Source organism: Acomys russatus, chromosome 1, assembly GCF_903995435.1.
Source record: "Acomys russatus chromosome 1, mAcoRus1.1, whole genome shotgun sequence".
Taxonomy (NCBI): domain Eukaryota; kingdom Metazoa; phylum Chordata; class Mammalia; order Rodentia; family Muridae; genus Acomys; species Acomys russatus.
Genome location: NC_067137.1, coordinates 97,283,204 through 97,306,005, shown reverse-complemented (window position 1 = coordinate 97,306,005; position 22,802 = coordinate 97,283,204). Strand labels below are relative to the sequence as shown.

The 22,802-nt window shown below is 43.8% G+C and overlaps 2 protein-coding genes and 1 non-coding gene across 3 annotated transcripts; 2 read left to right on the top strand and 1 right to left on the bottom strand.

Annotated features, from left to right (window-relative positions):
* Positions 1–48: 48 nt before the first annotated feature.
* On the bottom strand, positions 49–3,164 carry Slirp (SRA stem-loop interacting RNA binding protein). Its single transcript, XM_051149017.1, has 3 exons — positions 2,865–3,164; positions 862–969; positions 49–461 (listed from the first exon to the last, which is right to left on the bottom strand). Exons 1-3 carry the CDS (start codon positions 3,162–3,164, stop codon positions 390–392), a joined length of 480 nt encoding a protein of 159 aa, XP_051004974.1. The 3' UTR covers positions 49–389.
* A 3,502-nt stretch (positions 3,165–6,666) lies between these two features.
* Positions 6,667–22,459, top strand: Alkbh1 (alkB homolog 1, histone H2A dioxygenase). Its single transcript, XM_051149721.1, has 6 exons — positions 6,667–6,895; positions 10,197–10,305; positions 13,847–14,009; positions 17,070–17,160; positions 19,793–19,986; positions 21,967–22,459. The coding sequence occupies exons 1-6, from the start codon at positions 6,713–6,715 to the stop codon at positions 22,394–22,396; spliced, it is 1,170 nt and encodes a 389-aa protein (XP_051005678.1). The 5' UTR covers positions 6,667–6,712; the 3' UTR covers positions 22,397–22,459.
* Positions 14,976–15,110, top strand: LOC127197330 (small nucleolar RNA SNORA58). The gene has a single exon (XR_007831651.1). It is a non-coding gene; the product is annotated as a small nucleolar RNA SNORA58 (small nucleolar RNA).
* Positions 22,460–22,802: the final 343 nt, after the last annotated feature.

Sequence of the window (22,802 nt, the reverse complement as noted above, 5' to 3'; positions counted from 1 at the left end):
ACTTTTTATTCCGGGAGATTGGGGGTTGAATAGTCTACTTTGGGTTAGTTTTTTTAAAGAATGGGCTCTGTTTGTGCTTCTCCCATCTTGCAGCACTTATAGAAAATACTGCTCCACACAGAATTAAGACCATTTCCTTGTATGTGACACTTACTGGTCCAGGGGTAATATTTTGTGTAAGAACTTTATGAATAAAATTATCCCAAACAGTGAGTAGGATAATGATGTCCACATACTGGAACTGTGCTACCAAATGCATTTGCCCTGTTGTGCTGTCTTACCTTGCAGTGGGGAAAATAAGGTCTTGCTTAGTGCAGCTCTTGTTTCAAATAAAAACATTTCGAAAAAGTCTCAGGTATGTTTATTTAATGGGTAGTACACTAATCATCTCAGAAATCTTTTTCTTCATCAGATGTTTGAGCCCCTTGCAAACCCTTTGGTTTCTGAGCTTGAACATAGATCTGTAGGGAAGGGGGAAAAGCGTTGTAAGAAAAGTATTTTTTTTCCTAGAAACATTAAAAGCAGAATTTACCTGTTTGTACAACCAGTGTCTCAACTGGTTGTTGTCTTCCCTCTGATCGTCAACTAAACGCCAGTAGGAAAGCCACGATTTCAGCCCCCATTTGCCTACACTGCTCTTCGTGCCGTACTGCATTACACACACCCTGATAAACCAGCAAAGGCTCTTCCACGTGGGAATGTAGCTCAGCAGAGCATGGGCTTATCATATGCATGACACCGTGGATTCAATCCGTAGCACCAGACATAAGAGTCTTCATGTATTTTCCTCATCAGACCGTATAGGACTTCAGCTACTCTTTAAAAATTAACATAGAAAACACATCAGACAGAAAAACTTACCTTTACTCCATCAATAATATGACTTTCCTGTTGTAGTGCATTCTGAAGTTCTTCCTGTGAAGAAAACTGAACCCAACCTATGCCTTTGTGAAAGCCAGTCTCTCTGTCCTAAAAATGAAAAGACGATAGAAAAGGATTAACCACAAGTTTCTATGAGCTCTATCCAGATAAAACTACCATCTTTTTCATTTGCCAAAAGCAGATCACAGACAATACGTATCAGTACCCCTTATTACATACCTTCCTGGTTACCCAAGACCAAAGCCTAGTGTTATTCTGCTTCTCTGCTGGCAATAGAGGAAATGCCAACAAAGCTTTCTAGGGGTGCATTTGATGTAGTCAAAAGTCCAAGAAGCAAACCACTGACGGTTTTAGTCAAAGGAAACTGACCGTTGAAGTATTTGTTCCTTTTTTGTTGTTGTTTTGTTTCTTGTTTCTAATGAACTGCCTACTAGAAAAGCCCCCAAACCTTGGTGTATCTGGTCATTTCTGAGACCAGCGAACCTCATCACCGCTACCACTGTCATCACATGCTTTGATGTTTATGCATCTGTACTTGGGTAAATATATGCCATATATATAAGGGTAATCGAGGAGACCAGCTGAGGGCATCAGATACTATGGAGCTGAAGTTAGAGGTGGTCGTGAACCATCCCATGTGAGTGCTAGGACTCAGATCCTCTGGAAGAGCAACAAGGATCTTCCCCACCACACAAGTACATTCCTCCAGCACCCTCACTGAAGTCCGAGAAATAGGAAACCTTCACTAACAACACCAAACTTCAGGTTAAACAGTTCTGCTACTGTCCTTGTGGAAGGGGCAGAGCACTTATCATGTGGCCTAGGTATTAGGTACAGAAGAGGTTATCATGTTCTTGGAAGGACTCTCTCACCCCTCCAGCCCTCTAAAAAGACTATAACGTTTATTTAGTGAAGTTGGATGTTTGGCCCCTATTAGTCTTCCTTACAAAATATGCTGTGCCAACAATCAAGTTGTTGGATATAACTCTGATACTTTAAAGGTGACCCTGACAATGATTCAGTCCCATACATCTGATGTTCATGCGACCATTTCCACAAGTCAAGGCATTAAAAGTTTGTGTTAAAGCCAGGCGGTGGCCAGCACTCGAGAGGCAGAGGCAGGCGGATCACTGTGAGCTTGAGGCCAGCCTGGTCTACAAAACAGGTCCAAGATAGCCAAGATTACACAGAGAAACCCAGTGTTGAAAAAAATAAAAAGTTTGTGTTAAAATGGAGATGACAGTTGGGTATGATGGCACACATCTGTAACCCCAGTATTTGGGAAGCAGGCAAGATCATTGATTAAGATCGACGATCCCCTGCTAAACGAGTTGGAGTCCAGCTCAGGCTACAGGACTTCCTGTCTGGGCTAGAAGACTCCTCCTTACCAGTACATCTCATGATGCCAGGTGGTACTATGCAGGCTGCTATGAGATAAAGGCATTGATGGTCCAACCCAGCTGTGAACTCTGAACATTAATACCAACAGGTACATGGGATGGTTGGAAGGGGAAAATTATAGCATAATATAATCTTTTGTTGCTTGATTTTTTTCAAGACAAGGTTTCTCTGTGTAGCCCTGGCTGTCCTGGAATTCACTCTGTAGACCAGGCTGGCCTCAAAGTCAGATCTGCCTGCCTCTGCCTTCCAAGTGATGGGATTAAAGGGGTGCACCACCACCACTATTAGCTAAAACAATTTCTAATTAAAATGAATAAATATCTGTGACAAATTTTTATGTTTCGATGCATTATCATTCACAAGTTTATCAACAGAGGTTTTTAGGACTATTTCATTCCACTAGGTAATATATTATCTGATATGCTGATAAAAGAAAGCAAGAATTTAAAAGATAACATTTTTTTCTCTCTGCACTCAGTCTGAGGATCAAACCCAGAGCCTCATACCTACTAGGCAAGTAAGTGCTCTAGCAGAGATATATCCCCATATCACTAGTTTTTTGTTATTGTTTTAATACTCACAAAAGGTACAGTACACTTTTTTATATGGCCAAACTGAGCGAAATGTTGTCTCAGCTCACCTGTAAGAAGGAAGAAACCATATTGAAATAAGTTCACGTATCTTGCATTCTCTAGGCTGTAGATACAAATCAGAAAGATTCCTGCATTCCTGAATGTCTTCTGAACAAGAACTACTTTGCATTTCCTGAGTCTGAAGATTCCAAAAGCAGCTACAGGACTCAGCGTTGTTATAAAGAACCGGATGTGGAGGAGGGAGAGGAGCGTGAACAGATAAAGCGCAGTTCTGTCTGTAGTCTCCATCCTCAACAGATACTCTCACCACACCAGGAACTGCATATTGAACTGGGTGCGTAAATACAATCCCTGTACAAAGGCGCAAATCTTTACAGCCCAGTGTCCTGCCAGATACATCAGAGATTTCCAAACTAAATCTCAACTTACTGGTCTTTCATCAGTCCTACCTATGCTTCCTGCCTTATTTCCTATTGCTGGCCTAGTTACGGTCAAGTGCAGCAAAGTCAACTCTCCGTCCAATCCCGCGGATTCCCAGCTTTGTATATGTGGGTTCTCTTCCATATGCCAGTACTTTAATCTCCTCTGAACTAAGTTAGAAAGTTTTTTTCCAGGCTGAGCTAATTACATACATTGAGTATTATTGCATTGAATTCATACTAGAATACAAAACTCTTCAAAGGCTTACAGTACATGGTCTTAAAAATAAAGCTACATGGTCTCTCTTCTTCTACAGTGGTTCTATTTTACAGGTTTACACTTTAATATTACTTGCTATTGCCCCTGTAGTGGTTTGAATAAGATTAGCCTTCTAGGCTCATGTATTTGAATACTTGATCCACAGTTGGTGGAACTGTTTGGGAAGGATTAGGAGGTTTGGCCTTGCAGGAGATACGTCACTGGGGGTTATAAAAGGAACTTTTATTTGCCTGTTTTAAATATCATGTTGGAGGCTGACTGCCTCCATCTGCTAACCTAGGCATAGTCTGGAAGCTTCAAGCCTCCATACAACCTAGTCTAGGCCTAGAATGTTTTTAGCCTCCCAGACCTTCTGCTGAATAAGCTCACCCTTTCTAGCTCTTTCTGAACTCTGATTGGCTGGTTCAACTCAGCTGTTCTGGCCTAAACTCCTCTCCAAGATGACAGATTCAATCTGACTTCTCCCAGTTTCTCACTGAATTGCTCTGCTTGGCCTCAAACTAACTCTAGCAATCATTCTAATCTTCTGACTCCTTCTGTCTTCACCTGTGTCTAGCTTGTTTTCTCTCCAACCTCTCTCTCTGTAAAACTCTCCCAGTAAATACTACTTCTAAATCCCACAAACTGAATTGCCATGAACTCAACTCCATTGAACTGCGTCTCAACTCACTGACTCAATTAAACTGGCTGACAGCACTGACTAGAACGCTGAGATCAGCATGGCTCAGTCTCCTGAGCACTGGGACTAAAGTCATGTACCACCATGCCTGGACCTAAGCATTCCTTTACCTGCAACTTGCTCTATCCTGGGCTGGCCTCTGACTCCTGGGATTAAACGTATATCTGTATTCCAGTGAGAGCACACAGACTTAGGTCTTTGGATGTAAGCTCTTGCCAGAGCAGCCATGTTCTGAATTAAAATTTTTCTACAGGGTCTACAGTTGAAGTTTCAAAAGCCCACACAATTCCCAATTGTTCACTCTGCCTCATGGTTGTATCTCAAGGTATGAGCTCTCAGACATTGTTCCCTTGTTGTGCCTGCCTACCTGCCTGCTGCCAAGCAACCCACCACGATGGTCATGGACTCACCTTCGCAAACCGTAAGCCCCCAATAAACTCCTCCTATGAACTGCCTTAGTCACTGTATCCAATGACGACATCAGAAAGGAAGGCAGTTCCAAGTTAATCTATGCATCAATGGTCCAACTGTGTACTTACTGTTTAGAAGTCTCCATCTCACCACTGCACTACAAGCTGAACACGAAACACCATGTTTGCCAGGTGTGGGGGCACACAACTTTAGTCCCAGCACTCAAGAGGGAGAGGCAGGTGGATCGCTGTGAGTTCGAGGCCAGCCTGGTCTACAAAGTGAGTCCAGGACAGCCAAGGCTACACAGGGAAACCCTGTCTCAACAAACCAAAAAACAAATAAATAAATAAAAGAAAAAGAAAAAGAAAAAAGAAAAAAAGAAACACCATGCTGACAGTATGTTGCACAGTAAGGCTTGAATTGTGGCTGAGTGAATGAGTAAACATCAAACAATCCTTCAATAATTAGAGGCTAAATTTCCAAAAGGCCCTAATGATTGGCAATGATAGAACATAACAACTGGAGATCAGGCAAAATAGCACCAAACATACATGTTAAAATTAGACAGTAAAAGTTCTAAGAAAGCCCTTCCAATGTTATGAATTGGCTATTTAATGTCCCTCATTTGGCTCCTATGCTAAAGGCTTGGTTACCAGCCTGTGGTACTACTAGAGGTGGGAACCTTTTAGGATATAGAGCCTAATAGAAGAATATTAAAGCAACAGGAGGCACTTGAAGGACCACTGGAGACCCAACACTCACTCATCCTCTCTTGAAGTAAACAGCCTTCTTTCACTTTCTGTGCCAACATGATACACTATCCCAAGACAAACACAAACAAGACTAGGTAAAACTGGACCTGAAAATGGACTAAAGGCCAGGTGTGGTGGCGCACGCCTTTAATCCCAGCACTTGGGAGGCAGAGGCAGGTGGACGACTGTGAGTTCAAGGCCAGCCTGGTCTACAAAGTGAGTCCAGGACAGCCAAGGCTACACAGAGAGACCCTGTCTTGAAAAATCAAAGAAAAGAAAATGGACTAAAAATATTTCTTCCTTTAAACTGGGTATGTCAGACTTTCTGTCACAGCAACAGAAAGCCAGCACATAAAAGAAACCACGACTAGAAGGTTACCTTCTTACGAAGTCACTTTAGGAGAGTGTGTTACAGACACTAGAAGTAACGCGTAAATATGGTTTAAGTGTTTGCTAAATGAAAGAACGAACTAGGAAAAAAACCTGTTTCAGGGTTGCAATGTTATAGAGTTCGAAAGGCTTCAAATTAGCCCCTATGGTATGGTAATTTGAATCTACTAGATGCTGGGGCTCTCTACAAAATTTAGCAGACTGTGAGGAAGAACACACACAATTGTGGGTTTGGCGTTCGCCAAGAACGGGGCACAGACCCGATTTCTGACCCTACTACTCCATGTGAACCACAAAAACTCAGAATCACTATGTTCTATACTTTTAAAGGGGCTGATCTACAAGTATGTTCCCCCTCAAAAAAATTTTTTAAATAAACCTAGATTTTAAGTTTAGGTGAGCAAATTTGAAAATCATAACTTAGCCGGGCATATTATCTTACTTATAACCCTGCACTCACTGACCCTGTTTCAAAATAAGTAAAGACTGGAGCAACAGTTCAGCATTTAAGAATACATAACGCAGCCGGGCTTGGTGGCGCACACCTTTAATCCCAGCGCTCCAGAGACAGAGGCAGGCATATCGCTGTGAGTTCGAGGCCAGCCTGGTCTACAAAGCAAGTCCAGGACAGTGAAACCCTGTCTCGAAAAATTAAAAGAAAGAAAGAAAGAAAGATTGCGCCCTTTCTCATCGTCATGACTCACTCGACGCCGCGGTCCAAGGAATTTTTCTGATAAAAGCAATCGGCCGACCAGCACGCGAACGCAGCGCCATCGCTCCCCTCACAGCGGAAACTGCCATGTTAAAGCCAACTGAATCAAGACCTGGGGTCGTGACCCCGGAAGAACCTGCGGGATCCGGAGCTTGGAGTTCTGTTTCCGGGTCAGACTAGTCACAGCAACGAGATGGGGAAGATGGCGGCGGCGGTAGCTTCGTTGGTCACGCTGGCGACAGAGCCCGGAGAGGACGCCTTCCGGAAGCTTTTCCGCTTCTACCGGCAGAGCCGGCGGGGAACCGCGGACCTAGGAGCGGTCATCGACTTCTCAGATGCTCACGTGGCTGGAAGCCAGAAGCCCGGCGTGCCCAAGGTACGAAGGGAGGTGTAGTGTGCGCTGCTCCGCGCGCCTAGCGTTTTGGTAAGCCTCCGAGGCTTATCCGCCTCGGGGTTGGTTATGGAGGGAACTCTTCCTGGGCCTATGCGACGAGCTGTCCCGCGGGTCATCTAGTTCACTGCCCCCATAGCGCGGGACCGCAGCATCCTCCCCGCCGCCATCTTACCCCCAAACCCGGCGTCCAAGCTCTAAAAGGGCGGACGGGGCGGGGGGGGGGGGGGGGGGAGGCTGCAAATTGCTCGTACCTTCTTTAACTGTTCAGTACATTATTTTGTGTACGTTAGGATGGCGCCACAGCTTCAAATAAAACTAGTCATCGAATAAGACTCAAACTGTTAATCCGTTGAGCCTAAGACTCGGCCCTGTCTTCTCTGAGATTTAGAAAAAGGTCTTTGAAATGCTCCACACAAGGTGAAGATAAAGGTCAAATGAGCATTAAAAAAAAAGAATCTAGGAGCCTGGAGAGATGGCTCCGCAGTTAAGAGTACTTACTGCTGTTTCCGAGGACTCGAGTTTGGGCCCCATCGTCCACGTGGCAGCTCTCTCCTGTGCCACAGGATCGAGCACGTTCTTTTGACCTCCACAGGCAAAACACTCAAACACATAAAATAATTTTTTTAATGAAATTGGGTGTTTTTTTTGTTTTGTTTTTCGAGACAGGGTGTCTCTGTGTAATAATCCTTGCTTATCCTGGACTCACTTTGTAGACCAGGCTGACCTCGAACTCAAAGAGATCCTCCCCTTGCCTCTGCCTCCCGAGTGCTGGGATAAGGGTGAGTGCCACCATTGCCTGGCGTTAGTCACCTTTTTTAAAGCTTTGTCTTGTTGAGACGGTCTCATTCTGTAGCCCAGGCTGGCAGCTAGTTGAACCACCGTGCCAGGGTTTCTTTGAAGTCAATTTTAATGGGGACAGCATGTGATCCCTTGTTTGGCTTTAGTATTGTGCAGGTGTGTTCACATCAGAGTTTTGTGGTTGGTTTGTTGTTTGATTTTGGTTTTTCCGAAACAGGGTTTCTCTGTGTGGCCTTGGCTGTCCTGGACTCTCTTTATAGACCAGGCTGGCCTCTCTTTATAGACCAGGCTGGCCTCAAACTCACAGCGATCCACCTACTTCTGCCTCCCAAGTGCTGGGATTAAAGGCACAGACCACCATGCCCAGCCCACATCAGAAGTTCTTAACAAGCACAGAGGTAAGTAAAATTGGAGGCTAGAACTCAACTTTTCAGAAACTTTTAGCAGAAATGGTGTTAGAGTTATCTGAATTATACCGAGAAAATGTGTGCCCTGAGACTAACATTTGATTCTCAAGAGTCTTTGGGACATTCAGCTCCATTTATCTTTTACCGTAATGCCTCCTGAAAGTGCACATATTGTTGCACAGTGCTCAAAAATGCAATAGAAAGGTTTTTTGTTTGTTTGTTTGTTTGCTTGTTTTCATTTTAAGCCTACTTAATACACCAGTCATTTCTTGCTATTTGTCAGGAAATCTCCACACTTGGGAGTTGTGGGGGGGGGGGTTGGGTGTAATGGCACATGCCTTTAAACCCAGCACTCTGGAGGCAGAGGCACGCAGATAGATAACTGTGAGTTGGAGGCCAGCCTGGTCTACAGAGAGTCCAGGACAGCCAAGGCTACACAGAGAGACCCTGTCTCGAAAAACTGGGAGAAAAAAAAAAAGGAAGCTCATTATTAAAGTCAGGCATGTGGCACACACCTTTAATCCCACCACTCAGGAGGCGGATCACTTGAGTTAGGAAGCCAGTCTGGTCTACAAAGCCAGTCCCAGACAGCCAAGGCTACACAGAGAAACCCTGTCTCAAAAAGCAAAAGAAAAAAGACAAAGGCAGGCCGATCTCTCAGTTCTGGGACAGCCAGGACTACATATCTCCAGAAAACATCAGGAACAACCAGAAAAGGAACCTTGTTTATCTCTGAAAACAAGTCACATCAGTCACTCATGGAAAAATGAAGTGGTTTTGTTGTTGTTGCGTCCCTTGATGTTAACATGGAGTCGTTTTGGTTTAGTTTTTGGTTTTTGAAATAGGGCTTCTTTGCATCCCCGGAACTCACTTGTAGGCTGGGCTGGCCTCAAAAATCACAGGTCTACCTGCTTGTCTCTTAACCACTGTAATGACTCATCTTTAAGCTGCCCTTATATACAAGGAATATTAAACTTGATGATCTCCTAAATACTTAATTTTGTAATAATAAAAGCAAAGTTTTAGCATTAGTATTTCATCAAAGGGTAATACTTTCAGCAAATGGGACCCCTAGTGTTTTATGGAAATAATATTTTCTTTGTGGCCAGAGAACGCTCCATTTTCTCAACCTGCCTGATATTTTCCTATTGCTAACTATAACAAAGTGCTTCAGAAACAGAGTTTTAGCCCTAACCAGACCAAGTAACAGTGTATCCTAAGATAATCCAAGATAGCAAACACTTTCCATGAATCCCCTTAAGAAATTACTAAAGAGGACTGAAGAGATGGCTCAAAGGTTAAGAGCCCTGACTGTTTTTCCAGTAGTCCTGAGTTGAATTCCCAACAACCACAAGGTGGTTCACAACCATCTTTACTGGGATCTGGTGTCCTCTTCTGACGTGCAAGCACACAGGCAGGCAGGTAGAATACTGTATAATAAATTAATAAATCTTTTTCAAAAATTACTAAAGTGTGTTCTCATAAGAAAAAGTTGTCTTAAGTCAGAATTAGGTACTGGAGAGATGACTAAACATTAAGAGCGTTCACTGCCCTTCCAAAGGGCCTGGGTTCAGTTCCCAGCACCTACATGGCAGCTCACAGCCATCTGTAACTAGTGCCAGGGAAGCTGATGCCTTCTTCTGACCTCCACAGGCGCCAGGCATGTACATGGTGCACATAGCATGCAGGCAAATGACTGATATATATAAAATTAGTAATTTTTTTTAATGTACATTGGTGTTCTCCCTGCATGTATGTGTGAAGGTATCCAATCTTGGAGCTACAGACAGTTGTGAGCTGCCATATGGGTGCTGGGAATTGAACCCGGGTCCTTTAGAAGAGCAGGCAGTACTCTTAACCGTTGAGTCATCTCTCTGGCCCTGAATAAGTCTTAAAAGTAAAAGAAAGCCAAACCCAGTCTAGCTTAATTGTCTTAAACTATAGATAAGGAAAATGAGGTCAAATAGGTGGAAGGTTAGTATTAAGAACCCATAGCAGGAATACCTTTAGAGGTCTCAGCTTCCCAGGGTTGACCTCTAAGATACCTTGCCCCCTGGCTTAAGTTTCTCTCCTTCCAGGTGGTCAGATTTCATCTGAATGTGTCCTCAGTGAGTGAGCATGATGCCTGTAGGGCAGGACTTCAGCCCGTGAGCAAGTGGCGGGCCTATGGGCTCGAAGGCTATCCTGGTAAGTACCCCTCAGAGAAAGTGAAATTACTCAGTCATTTCTTTAAATTTTATTTTTATTTTATTTATTTATGTATTTATTTATTTTGGTTTTTCGAGACAGGGTTTCTCTATATAGCCTTGCCTGTACTGGACTCACTTTGCAGACCAGGCTGGCCTGAAACTCTGCCTCTGCCTCTGCCTTCAAAGTGCTGGGATTAAAGGCGTGCACCACCACCCAATATTTTTATTTTTATGTATATTGGTGTCTTGACTGCATGTGTTTCTGTGTGAGGATATGTTCTGCCTGCGTGTGTGCCTGCCCTCCAGAAGTGGGCACCAGATCTAATTATAAATGGTTGTGAGCCACCAAGTTGTTGCTTGGAATTGAATTCAGGACCTCTGAAAGAACAGACAGTGCTCTCAACCTCTGAGCCATCTCTCCAGCACTTGCTTTGTTTTTTTGAGACAGGGTTTTACTGTGTACCCTTGGCTGTCCTGGAACTCACAAAGATCCAGCTGCCTCTTCCTCCCCAAGTGCAGGGATTATAGGCATGTGCCACCACTCTGGTTTTGTTTCCTTTCATTCTGTTTCTTTTTCTTTTCTTCTCCTCCTCCTCCTCCTCCTCCTCTTCCTCCTCCTCCTCCTCCTCTTCTTCTTCTTCTTCTTCTTCTTCTTCTTCTTCTTCTTCTTCTTCTTCTTCTTCGATTTATTATCTATACAGTATACTGCCCAAATGTATGCCTGCATACCAGAAGAGGGCACCAGATCTCATACATAGGTAGCTCTAAGCCACCATGTGGTTGCTGGGAATTGAACTCAGGACCTTTAGAAGAGCAACCAGTGCTCTTAACCTCTGAGCCATCTCTCTACCCCCTTGTTGATTTTCCTAAAGGTGCACTTGTCTTGTAGTTTTTTTTGTATGAGTGTTTTACCTGCATATATGTCTATATGCTGTGTGTATGTCTGGTGCCTTCAGAGATCAGAAGAGGGTGTCAGATCCCCTGGCACAGGAGTTAGATGGTTGTGGGCTACCATATGGGTGTTGGGAACCAAAACTGGGTCCTTGGGAAGGGAATAAGTGCTCTTAACGACTGGGCCATCTCGCTGGCCCAAGTTGAGAACATTTTTTTAAGATTTATTCTTATTATGTAGGGTGGAGAAAAGGTACATGCACATGAGTGCAGTTGCCCTTAGAGGAAAAAAGAATGTGTCCTGTCACTGGAGCTAGAGGTAGAGAGAAATGAACCACCTGACATGTATACTGGGAATAAACCTCAGCTTTCTGCAAGAACAGCATGTGCTCTTAACTGCTAAGCTATGTCTTCAGCCCCAAAATGTATTTGTGTTCATTTTATGTGAATGATTGTTTTGCGTACGTGTATGTATGTATACCGAATGGGCCTATCTCCAGTTCCTAGAGACTGCTCTAAACTGCTATTAGCTCCTATTTTTAAGGCCATGACTGTCAGTTGGTCTGGGCTTTCATGCCACATAGATTGTTCAGAGTACAGCGTTACCAGGTTTAGTAGGAATTCCTCCTTAGGCCATAATATCACTTGGATTGGTGCTTCATTGTGTCCTTTCTCATATGGCTGGATTTCTCAGCCATTGTAAGCTGCATTGAATAGAAGTGTAATATATGCAAAGTGTAGAAAACTCTGCTTTTAGGGTGGTCAGAGGATTATGTTTACTTCTGGATCCTACTTATTTTGAAGGAAATTGCGTGTACTGAAACCTGTCCTTACTGGAGGGGGCAGGAGGAAGCTGGATGGGGAGAGAGACTTGGATGTGGACTGTGACAGCAGCAGGCACCAAACACCTGATTATGTGTGGTTCTACCCAAAGGACGAGACGCAGCAGAGTGGTGGTTACAGCATAGGTCTGCTGTACACCGGCCTCTTCTGTGTACTAACTTACATAGGACAAATCTCTTCATTTCCTTTGGCCTCAATTTCTTCAGACATAAAACATGAATAAAATAGGCCCACCATAAAATTAGAATGAAGTTTGGAGCTAGAGAGATAGCTCAGGGATTAAGAGTGCATATTAGCCTTCAAAGAACCTTTGTTCAGCTCACAGCTCAAAGCTAGCTGTGACTCCACTGCTAGATACAGACACACATGATTAAAAATAAATATTTTTGTCCCCACACTCAGGAGGCAGAGGCAGGCAGATCTCTGAGTTCAAGGCCAACCTGGTCTACAAAGAGAGTTCCAAGGTAGCCAGGGCTGTTACACAGAGAAACTCTTGTCTCAAAAACAAACAAAACTAACAAAAAATAAATATTTTTAAAGATTATGATGGTTTAATTTGAATATACATGTAAAGTACTCCAGTTAGTTCCTGACATGTATGTATTAGATTGTCAATAGGAATTTAGGTAAGAAAAATGAAACGGTTTAGAGCGGGCATGATTGTTTTGGAGTTGTGGGTATCAGAACCACAAAACAATGCAAGTTAAAGAAAGGCAGTTTTTTTGTTGTTTGGTTTGGTTTTTTGAGACAGAGTTTATCTGTGTGGCCTTGGCTGTCCTGGACTCACTTTGTAGACCAGGCTGGCCTCAAACTCACAGTGATCCGCCTGCCTCTGCCTCCTGAGTGCTGGGATTAAAGGCATGCGCCACCACGCCCAGCTGAAAGGCAGATTTTTTGACCCATAAAAGAAGCTCAGAGACAGCTCTGGTATAGAGTATTTGCCAGGCATGTACAAGGTCATACATAGTTCAGTCACCATTACGAATAACACAAAAGATAAGCCAGACAGAGTGGTGGGACACATTTAATCCCAGCAGTTCGGAGGCAAAGGCAGACTGATCTGTGTATATATAGCAAGTTCCAGGATACCCAGAGTGGCATAGTGAGAATCTGCCTCAAGAAAGAAAGGGGGAAAACATACTTATCTGAAATAGACTGCCTGTAGAGGCATTAAGTTTCAAGTTAATCTGTTATCTTTTGGAAATGTTAGAATATTATTTTCGGGGATGGTTGCCAGCACTTAGTCTGTACCCCACATGAATGCAGTGCCTGTCCAAGCACAAAAGGATGCTCTGAAATTGGAGTTGCAGATGCTTGTATGTTCGAGAAAGATGGATTTGATGCTGAAAAACAAAACAGACTAATAACTAGTATTCCATTTACTAGATGAAGATCTATGGTTAATTAAATCAGTGTTTGAGGCAGCCTTCTGTGCCTGCTGCAAATAAGTGAAACAAAGACTGGGGGGGGGGGTCTTGTGTGGTTGCTGAGGGTGAGCTTCCGCTCTAAAGTTGCTTTGGGATAGCACCGATGACAGCTAACCTTGCAGATTATTCGTTACTCTTTTGGTTTTTCGAGATAGGGTTTCACGGTATAGCACTGGCTGTCCTAGGCTGTATTTGTTACTCTTAAGGATATTCCCCAGAGTCAAGATATTTATAGTGCCTCATGTTCATGGGAACTTGGTTTTTCATTAACTTTAAGCAGAACTGAAGGAAATGATGGAGTAGTAGACACAAGAATATGAAAAAAGAAATCTAAATGACTTCACATTTTGTATCTCCGCCCCATTTTTTTTTTAATAGGATTTATTTTTATCCCCAACCCATTCCTCCCGGGATTCCAGTGGCACTGGGTAAAGCAATGCCTTAAGTTGTACTCCCAGAAACCTAATGTATGTAACCTGGACAAGCACATGACCAAAGAAGAAACCCAAGGTCTGTGGGAACAGAGTAAAGAGTGCCTAAGGTGAGTCCTACAGCCAGAGGAAGGGCCTCGCAGATCCTTGGAGAAACTATTTCAGACAAGTGCTATGAAAGTGGCTACACTGCGGTCTGGTTTGGTTTTCTCTCCTCATTAAGAACATTTGGACAGATGCTTTGACAGTTATATGAAACTGAGGCCTTCCCCCCCCCCCCCCCACAGGGTTTCTTAATGTAGCCTTGGATGTCCTGGACTCACTCTGTAGCCCAGGCTGGCCTCAAACTCAGTGATCCGCCTGCTTCTGCCTCCCGAGTGCTGGGATTACAGGTGTGCACCACCATGCCCAGCTTAAACTGAGACCCATTTTACAGATTCTTACCGTAGCTTAGAAACTGAGCTCGTTCACATTCATGGCCACATGATCCTGTAGGAGAAATCACCACTGACAGCACTTTCCTTCTGTTTCATGTGGAGTTGCTACTGCTGGCTCTTTTGTGATGGGTCAGCTGTTGTAGAAGAGCTAATGTTTAGATCTTGGTGTTTCAGCATTCATTCCACAAATACTCATCGGAGAATCGGTTGGGTAGCAGGCATGATGCTAGGCATGGAGACACTCTTCTTACACTCAAAACTGAGGTCTATCAGAAGAATTATCTATGGAGTAATTCTAAGGTGCTGAGAAAGTGTTATAATACTGCTTAGGAAGACACTAGGAGAAAATAATTCTTCCAAGCATGATGAAAGTATCTGAGACGAAAAAGTGATTTTTTTTTTTTTAAATACAGTTTTATAATGTATCTATTAATCTTTTTTTTTTTTTTTTTTTTTTTTTTGCTCTCTTTCTCTGACCATTTTAACTGTCTCTGACATGATTAAGGAATTGCCATTCAGTCTGGAGTATTAATCAGCGTGAGCAGAGATGTGGTATTTAGAACAGGATGTTCTGTGAGGTAGGAGCACACAGCGTGTACATGGGCATGTTAGAGAGTCACAAGATAGGAAGCGTTTCCTAGGCATATCCGTAGACCTTGCTTGACTCTGCCTGTGGCCAGGCAAGGGGGACAGCGTATGCAAGAGCAATTGGAGTTCATGCAAGTTCTAACCAGCTTAATCAGTAGCTGGGTGAATTGCAGTACTCCAACATTCTGTCATCTTAGAGTTGTGATGCTGCGGGCTTGGTGGTATTTAACCTGTTCCTTTATTTCAATTCTGAAAAGAAAAACAACAGTTCCTGTCTTCTGTGATTATTATCATGAGAACAGTCACTTGCGTGTGAGCTTAGAATAGTTTATAGTAAATGCTTCCTGGAGGTCATGAGTAGGATAGACAAAACAAGGAAAGGGTGTGGTGGCTGGAGTGGGGCCTAATTGTACAGGGTTTAGCAACCTAGAGCAGCAGCTCTGGAGTCAGATTGGTTGTCTTCAGAGCCTTGCTCTGTCCTGGGTGTAGTAGATAGGGAATCTTGAGAACGTTCTTAACATTTCCTTCTTGGGTGTGGTGAATGTAGGTGAGGAATCCTTAGAAGATGCTTGGAGAAAGGATATAGCATGCTGGCCTCTCTGCCGTTCATGCCGGAAACTGCCATGCGAATTCTGATGGGGAAAGATAGAAGATTTTCTCTGTTGAGAAGGAAAGAATAACTAATGATTGGTGGTTTCCTTTAGAGCCTCCTTGGTGCTCAGTTTACGGTATGTGCAGGAGCGCTGTGGGGGAAGTCCCTGCTCTTCAGCTTTTAGAGCTACGTGACTATAGAAATCACCTCAGATGAGCCTCTGTAAGAGATCACTCAGTAGACAGTGCAGAGATACTTTTTTGTCTAATAAGCAAAAATAAAAGGTGGTAGTTGCTGAGTGGTGGTGACACGTGCCTTTGATCGCAGCACTCGGGAGGCAGAAGCAGGGGGTCTCTGATTTCACTTATGATTAAGAGATTGGTTGAGAAAGATAGAAACCTTAATACTGAAAGAGCATGGCCCTAGGGAGAGGAATTCAAGAATCAGGTTCATCCAGGGCTGAAGTGATAGTTCACTTGCTGTTCTTCCAAGGGACCCAGGCTCACTTCCCAGAACCCACGTCATAATTAGGAACCATCCATAAATCCAGTTCTGGGGTGTAAATTTTAAATATATGTGTGTGTGTGTGTGTGTTATATATTTACATATTTTTTAAGATTAGATTTATTGGAAATATGAGAATGGATAAAAGAAATCTGTGTTCTCTGAGGAAATACTTAGGAAAAATAATTGTCATGGCTTAAAATAGAAATGGGAGAACAGCAGGATGCTGACGTTCTATCTTGGGTTGGTGGCTTTCCAGCAATTCACCACAGTTGGTTGATTGGGTTGGTTTTTCAAGACAAGGTTTCTTGGTGTAACCCTAGCTGTGCTGGAACTCCTCTGTAGACCAGACTGGCCTTCAACGCAGAGTTGTACCTGCCTTTTCCTACTGAGTGCTGGGAATAAAGGCAGTGTGCCACCACTGCCACATCACTATTTTTTGTAGGCAAAAAAGAAAATGTGATGCTATAGGACCCAGACTACCCTGCTGCAGAGTGGACAGCTGGCCAGTTCATTTCCGCACAGCTAAGAGTTCTCTTGAAGGCAGTAGTGCTATAAGATGATTGCTGAGAGAAATGCCTGCACTTACGTAAAGCAGTTAGCCATAACAAAAACAGCACATTGACCAGGGGAAGGGGTGGCCAGCCCATCCATGGAGGAAGCATCGAGGGCAAAGAGCATAGCGTGTTTGCTCTGAAAACCAGTAATTAGGACTGTGCGTATTTTAAAACATTAAAAATTATTTTGGTTAATTGGATAAAGATTTGAAGTTGGGTTGGATGCCAGTGTTATTTCATGCTAGGAACAGTGGTATACACCTTTAATCCCAGCACTCGGGGATAGACAGATTGCCGTCCTGGTCTACCTAGTGAGTTCTAGGCCAGCCAGGGTGGCTACATAGTTAGATGCTGACTCAAATAAAAACAGAAATCTCAACTCCAGTTTTAATACTCTAATGGTGGCCTTTAAATGCATAGACTCATGAGCCATAGTAAGGGTTATTGCTGCCATTTACAATGACTAAATTCTCTTGTTGACAATCTTTGCAGGTCTAAAGAAGTGAATAAACGGAGACCACGAAGCTTACTAGAGAAACTGCGCTGGGTCACCCTGGGCTACCACTATAACTGGGACAGTAAGGTATTTGCTATATACATTTATAGGCTCTTGGGTCCCCGTATTTGGATTTGTTCCTGAGCAAACTTGAAATACCACTGCCACAGCAAAGGCTGTCTGAAACATAGACCATCCATCTAGAAGAGGGGCTATGATTTATTGCCTTCTTAACATCTCCCTAAGAGAATTGACAATGATAGCACACGTCTCTAATGTCAGGAGGTGTGTACTAGTTCAAGACCAGTTTGGGCTGTGTAACAAGACCCTGTTTCAAAAAGTTAAGTTTGGAGCTAGAGAGATGGTTCGGTGGCTAAGAACACCTGTGGCTCTTTTAAAAGACCCAGTTTCCCATATGGTAGCTTATAACCATCCTTTAGTTCTAAGGGATCTGCTGGCCTCTGGGGCACAGGCATAAATAAATAACAGGCAAAAATTTATACACATAAATGTTTTTAAAAGCTTAGATTAGCCAGGTATAGTGGTACTACACCCAGCCCTCGGGAGGCAGAGGCAGGCGGATCACCATGAGTTTGAGGCCAGCCTAGTCTACAAAGCGAGTCCAGGACAGCCAAGTCTATATAGAGAAACTTGTCTCAGAAAACAAAAACAAGAAAACAGAGATTAATTGACTAATGCTCGTAAAGTCTTCCCAGCAGTACCCCATTGTTCTAAGAAGTTAGTAGCCTGACACCAAAAACCGGGTCAGTGATTGTAATGATATTTTCATTTGCTCTTACTGTTTTGTTTCGTTGGATTGGTTTGGTTTTGGTTTTCAAGACAGGGTTTCTCTACCTCAAAATTACCCTTTCTTAGCTGGGCTGTGGTGGCGCACGCCTTTAAATTCTAGCACTTGGGAGGCAGAGGCAGGTGGATCTCTGAGTTCGAGACCAGCCTGGTCTACAAAGCGAGTCTAGAACAGCCAAGGCTACACAGAGAAACTCTGTCTCAAAAAACAAATAACCAAAGAATTATCAAGAACTATGTGAATATTCAAAGAAAAACAAAAACAGAAAGATGAATATGGGGGGAAGAGACTAGTGTGTAGGCAGTGTGGATGTGCATGGAGGCTCCCAGGGGGCAAGACTCTAGGACGGCATCCCGGATTTATTTTCTAAAGGACTGGAGCTCAAATAGGATAGGATACCTTAGTGTCTTTAACAACACCTTCCATGTTAAGAGTTAAATAAGGCCGGATGGGAGTTGTGCACATCTTTAATCCGAGTACTCAGAACCAGAAGCAGGTGGATCTCTTGAGTTTGAGGGCAGCCAGGGCTACACAGAGAAACCCTGTCATAAAATAAAAACAAAATCCTACCTTGGCCAGCATTTAAATCAGACTTAATCCAGGTATTTTCAGCATGTCTCATCAGATTGGACGTGAAGCCAGGTTTCAAGCTGGCTGTAGTTTTAGGTTTCCTTTTAATAAAAATAACCTTTAGGAGGAGGACCTTGCAGAACCCCACCCCTCCCTGTGGAGCTCTATGGTTGCTGGAAAGGGAAGAGACATTTCCTTTAGTAGTAGCTGGTGTGCCTAAAGTGACCCTGCTGAAGCTCACTGGGTCACAGAAAGAAAGATATAAAAGTAGGAGAGAGGCGGGACAAGGAAGTCAGACAAGAGGGTTTAAGGCATGAATATGATCAAAATACATTATATAGAGTTCTGGAAATATCAGAATGAAATACTGTTGTCTATAATTAACATATGCTAATAGAAAGTTTTGACATATACAAAATTTTGAGATATAGTTTCTACATCTTCCACCAATAAGGCTCTTTGTCTCCGTGATCTATAGTAACAGTTCTTCCAGGGTTCCTTTTTCTGGCCCAGCTGTCATTCGCTGTGCTGTTCATCGATCATCTTGTTGCTTTAGGTTCTCTTGAATATGACAGTCCTGAGTTGCCTTTAACTTCAGAGAGCTTTCCTGCTTAGGGTCACGTGTGCTAGAGTGCTAGAGAAGCTGCTTCTACAGATACGCCATACAGTGGGAGTTCGTGTGGCTCACCAGTGCCTTGCATGGTGCCTGTCATGTTGTGCCTCTCAATATCTTGAACGGTTTATTACTAGGTTTCTATATGCCCCAATAGTGGATAGCCAGCTAGACCTTGTGGCACATCCTTGTTTTCCCAGCACTTAAGAGCCAAAGGCAGAAGGGTTGCTGTAAATTGAAGAATGGCCTAGTGTGCATAGCAGGTTCCAGGCCAGCCTAGGCTGCACTGCAAGGACTTATCTCAAGGAAGTGGGGAGCCAGGCGTGGTGGCTTTAATCCCAGCATTCAGGAGGCAGAGGCAGGCGGATCGTTGTGAGTTCTAGGCCAGCCAGCCAAGGCTACACAGAGAAAAACCCTGTCTTGAAAATCCCCCTCCCCCCAAAAAAAGGCAAGTGGGGCCACACGTCCACGATCCAGCACTCAGGGAGGTAGAGGCAGGTGGATCTCTGAGTTTGAGGCTAGCCTGATCTACAGAGTTCCAGGACAGCCAGGGCTATGTAGAAAAACCATGTCTCAAAAATACCAAAAGAACAGAAAGTAGTGGGGTGGGGAGCGTAACAGATGGGCACCTTTGTTAATAGTAGTTAGTGAGTTAAAGGATTTTATGCCAGTTTCCTATGTTCTGAGATCATTGTTTATTTTTCCTATTTTCTCTACTTTTGCCAAAGAAATACTCAGCAGATCATTATACACCTTTCCCTTCTGACCTGGCTTTCCTCTCAGAGCAAGTTGCTGCTGCCTGTGGATTTAAGGGTTTCCGAGCAGAAGCAGGCATCCTGAATTACTACCGCCTGGACTCCACACTGGGGATCCATGTGGACCGATCTGAACTAGATCACTCTAAACCCTTGCTGTCCTTCAGGTAACTTCATTTCAGGAATTTCAGATTGTTTGTTAAGTTTTTCCTAAGGACTATAAAAGCTAAGATTAGTAAAGATTTAAGTTTTATAATGAGAAGTGCTATCATTGCTATGTCGTAACACCTTGGGACGCCATAAAGCAAGCTGAGCTAGCTCTTTTTGAAGTGTGGAGCAAAATACAGAGTAAAGCAGGAAGCCTAAGTAGTTTAATTTCTCTGTCCCCCAACTGAAGTTTTAGGATATGCAAAGAGTGCACAGAATCTCAACAGGAAAAGGACCTTTCATTAATTGTCTTGAAAATAAAGGAACTAAGCCAAGAGCTGTTTTTAAAAAAAAAAAGGAAGGAAAGAATTTTAAACATAGTAAATGACTCCTGATTTTATTGAAATACTGATATTTTGGGCTGGTGAGATGGCTCAGCGGTTAAGAGCACCGGCTGCTCTTCCAGAGGTCCTGAGTTCAATTCCCAGCAACCACATGGTGGCTCACAACCATCTGTACTGGGATCTGAAGCTCTCTTCTGGCATACAGATGTACATCCAGATAGAGCACTCACATACATAAAATAGATAAATAAATCTTAAAAACAAAACATTTTTTTAAAAACAGAAATTTAAAAAGATGCCTGAGTAGAATTTAGATGACGTTGAAATCCCTTGCTTTGCTTATCTGCTGTATCTCATTTTGCAGCAGGTGTGTGGGCTGTCATAGTAATGTATGGGGTGTGTGGGGAGCAGATCGTAGGTTGGTCACTCAGAAACACAAGCCAAAACAGTTTTAAAGTGAGTTGCAGGCTGAGGATAGGTCAGTTGGTTAAGTAACTTCCTGCACAGGCATAAGGACCTGAGTCCAGGGCTCCACAACCCATGTGAAAATCCAGGCGTGCATAAGCAGCACATGCTTGTAATCCCAGGGGTCCAGAGTCAGTAAGAGCCTGTCCCCAAAAAGTTAAGGTGAGACCTGTGAGGTGGCTCATCAGAGAAAGACATTTGCTGTTAAGCTTGAGTCTCAAGACTCACATGGTGAAAGGGCAGAGCCAGTTCCTCCAGGAGTTACCCTGACTTTTCACACATGCACTGTGGCACAAGCATACCCACACAGAAAATGAATAAATGAATGAAGACATGTAATAAGACGGCTTAGTGGACAAAAGCACTTCCCTAACAAGCCGATGGCCCGAGCTTGATGACCAGATCCCACATAGAAACAGAGAGCTCCTAGATGTCCTCTGACTACCTGTGTGCTCCGTAGCACATTCACACGACTGTTAGATGCATACACAGAAATAATATAAAGTATAAAACTAAAAGATTCAGAGCTAGCCGGGCGGTGGTGGCCCACGCCTTTAATCCCAGCACTCGGGAGGCAGAGGCAGGCGGATCGCTGTGAGTTCGAGGCTAACCTGGTCTAAAAAGTGAGTCCAGGACAGCCAAGGCTACACAGAGAGACCCTGTCTCGGAAAAAAAAAGATTCAGAGCTAGAGGGATGATTTCATGGTTAAAAGCTCTCCTTGCTGCTCTTCTAGATTCCTGAGGTTGATCTCAGCGTCTGTATGGTAGTTCACGACTGTAACTCCAGCCCCAGGCGATCCAGTTCCCTGTTGTGGCTCTCAGTACACGAGGCACATAGGCACAGACATGCATGTGGGCAAAACACCCATACACGTTTTTTAAGGGAAGAGCAATTCTTGAAGACATCAGCATTAACTTGGCCTCCACAGAGGTGTACACAGATGAGAAATAACTAAGGATCATGGGGTAGCTCAGCAGTTAAAGTCATCTGCCACCAACTCACAACCTGAGTTAACCACTGAGGGCCATGAAGCTGACTCCTCTGACCTCCCCACTGCCACATATTAAATAAATGTAAGGACTTAGAGTGTCTTGTCTGTCTGGCATGACAAAAGAATGCAGCGGGCAGTAGTTTTCACAAGTATAACTAATAGCAAACCTCTATTTACCGTTTTTTGTTTTTTTCTGTAGCTTTGGACAATCTGCCATCTTTCTCCTGGGTGGCCTCAAGAGAGACGAGGCCCCCACAGCCATGTTCATGCACAGTGGTGACATCATGGTAATGTCGGGTTTCAGCCGCCTGTTAAATCATGCAGTCCCTCGAGTCCTTCCGCATCCTGATGGGGAATGCCTGCCTCACTGCCTGGAGACTCCTCTCCCCGCTGTCCTCCCCAGCGACTCACTGGTTGAGCCATGTTCTGTGGAAGACTGGCAGGTGTGTGCCGCCTACTTGAAAACTGCTCGAGTCAATATGACTGTTCGACAGGTACTGGCCACAGGCCAGGACTTTCCTTTAGAACCCATGGAGGAGGCCAAAAGAGACAGTACTGCAGATGGTTTGTGCCATCTGGATGACCAGAGTAGCCCAGTAAAACGGGCAAGGTTAAATCCTGACAGCTAAGACTTAGGGGCTACATTCTTTTACTCAGGCAGGCTGCTGCCATGCCCTCTAGCCCCAGACAAGCCACACCCTAGGGCAGGAAAGACGTTATCCATCACACTGCTGCCTTGGACCCATCTTGGAGATTAACTGATTCCAGTTTGTTCTGGGAAATTTATAATACCATGTCGGTATAATGCTCTGCACGTTCTCAGCCTCTGTTGTTATCTCAGAGGGAGGAAGAAGTGAGTCCATGTGTCCCAGTGTGTCAACACCTCAGCCTTTGTTACTGGAAATACAGCGTCTTCCTCAAGGCTGTGTGTGATCTGTGAAGCAGCCACCAGAATTCCTAATGCTTTGAGCTCTTCACTCTTCTCTCACAGAGGAATCTTAAGCACATGAAGACAAAACTGAAGTATCTCCTAGG

Excerpts from the sequence above, each read along its gene's own strand:
- Slirp (XM_051149017.1), bottom strand. The coding sequence starts at position 3,164 with ATGGAGACTACAGACAGAACTGCGCTTTATCTGTTCACGCTCCTCTCC. Across the intron at positions 970-2,864 it reads AAAAGTGTACTGTACCTTTT|GACAGAGAGACTGGCTTTCA; the intron begins GTGAGTATTAAA and ends TTTCATTTTTAG. Across the intron at positions 462-861 it reads ATATTATTGATGGAGTAAAG|ATCTATGTTCAAGCTCAGAA; the intron begins GTAAGTTTTTCT and ends CCTTCCCTACAG.
- Alkbh1 (XM_051149721.1), top strand. The coding sequence starts at position 6,713 with ATGGGGAAGATGGCGGCGGCGGTAGCTTCGTTGGTCACGCTGGCGACA. Across the intron at positions 10,306-13,846 it reads TGGGCTCGAAGGCTATCCTG|GATTTATTTTTATCCCCAAC; the intron begins GTAAGTACCCCT and ends TTTTTTTAATAG. Across the intron at positions 19,987-21,966 it reads AAACCCTTGCTGTCCTTCAG|CTTTGGACAATCTGCCATCT; the intron begins GTAACTTCATTT and ends TTTTTTCTGTAG.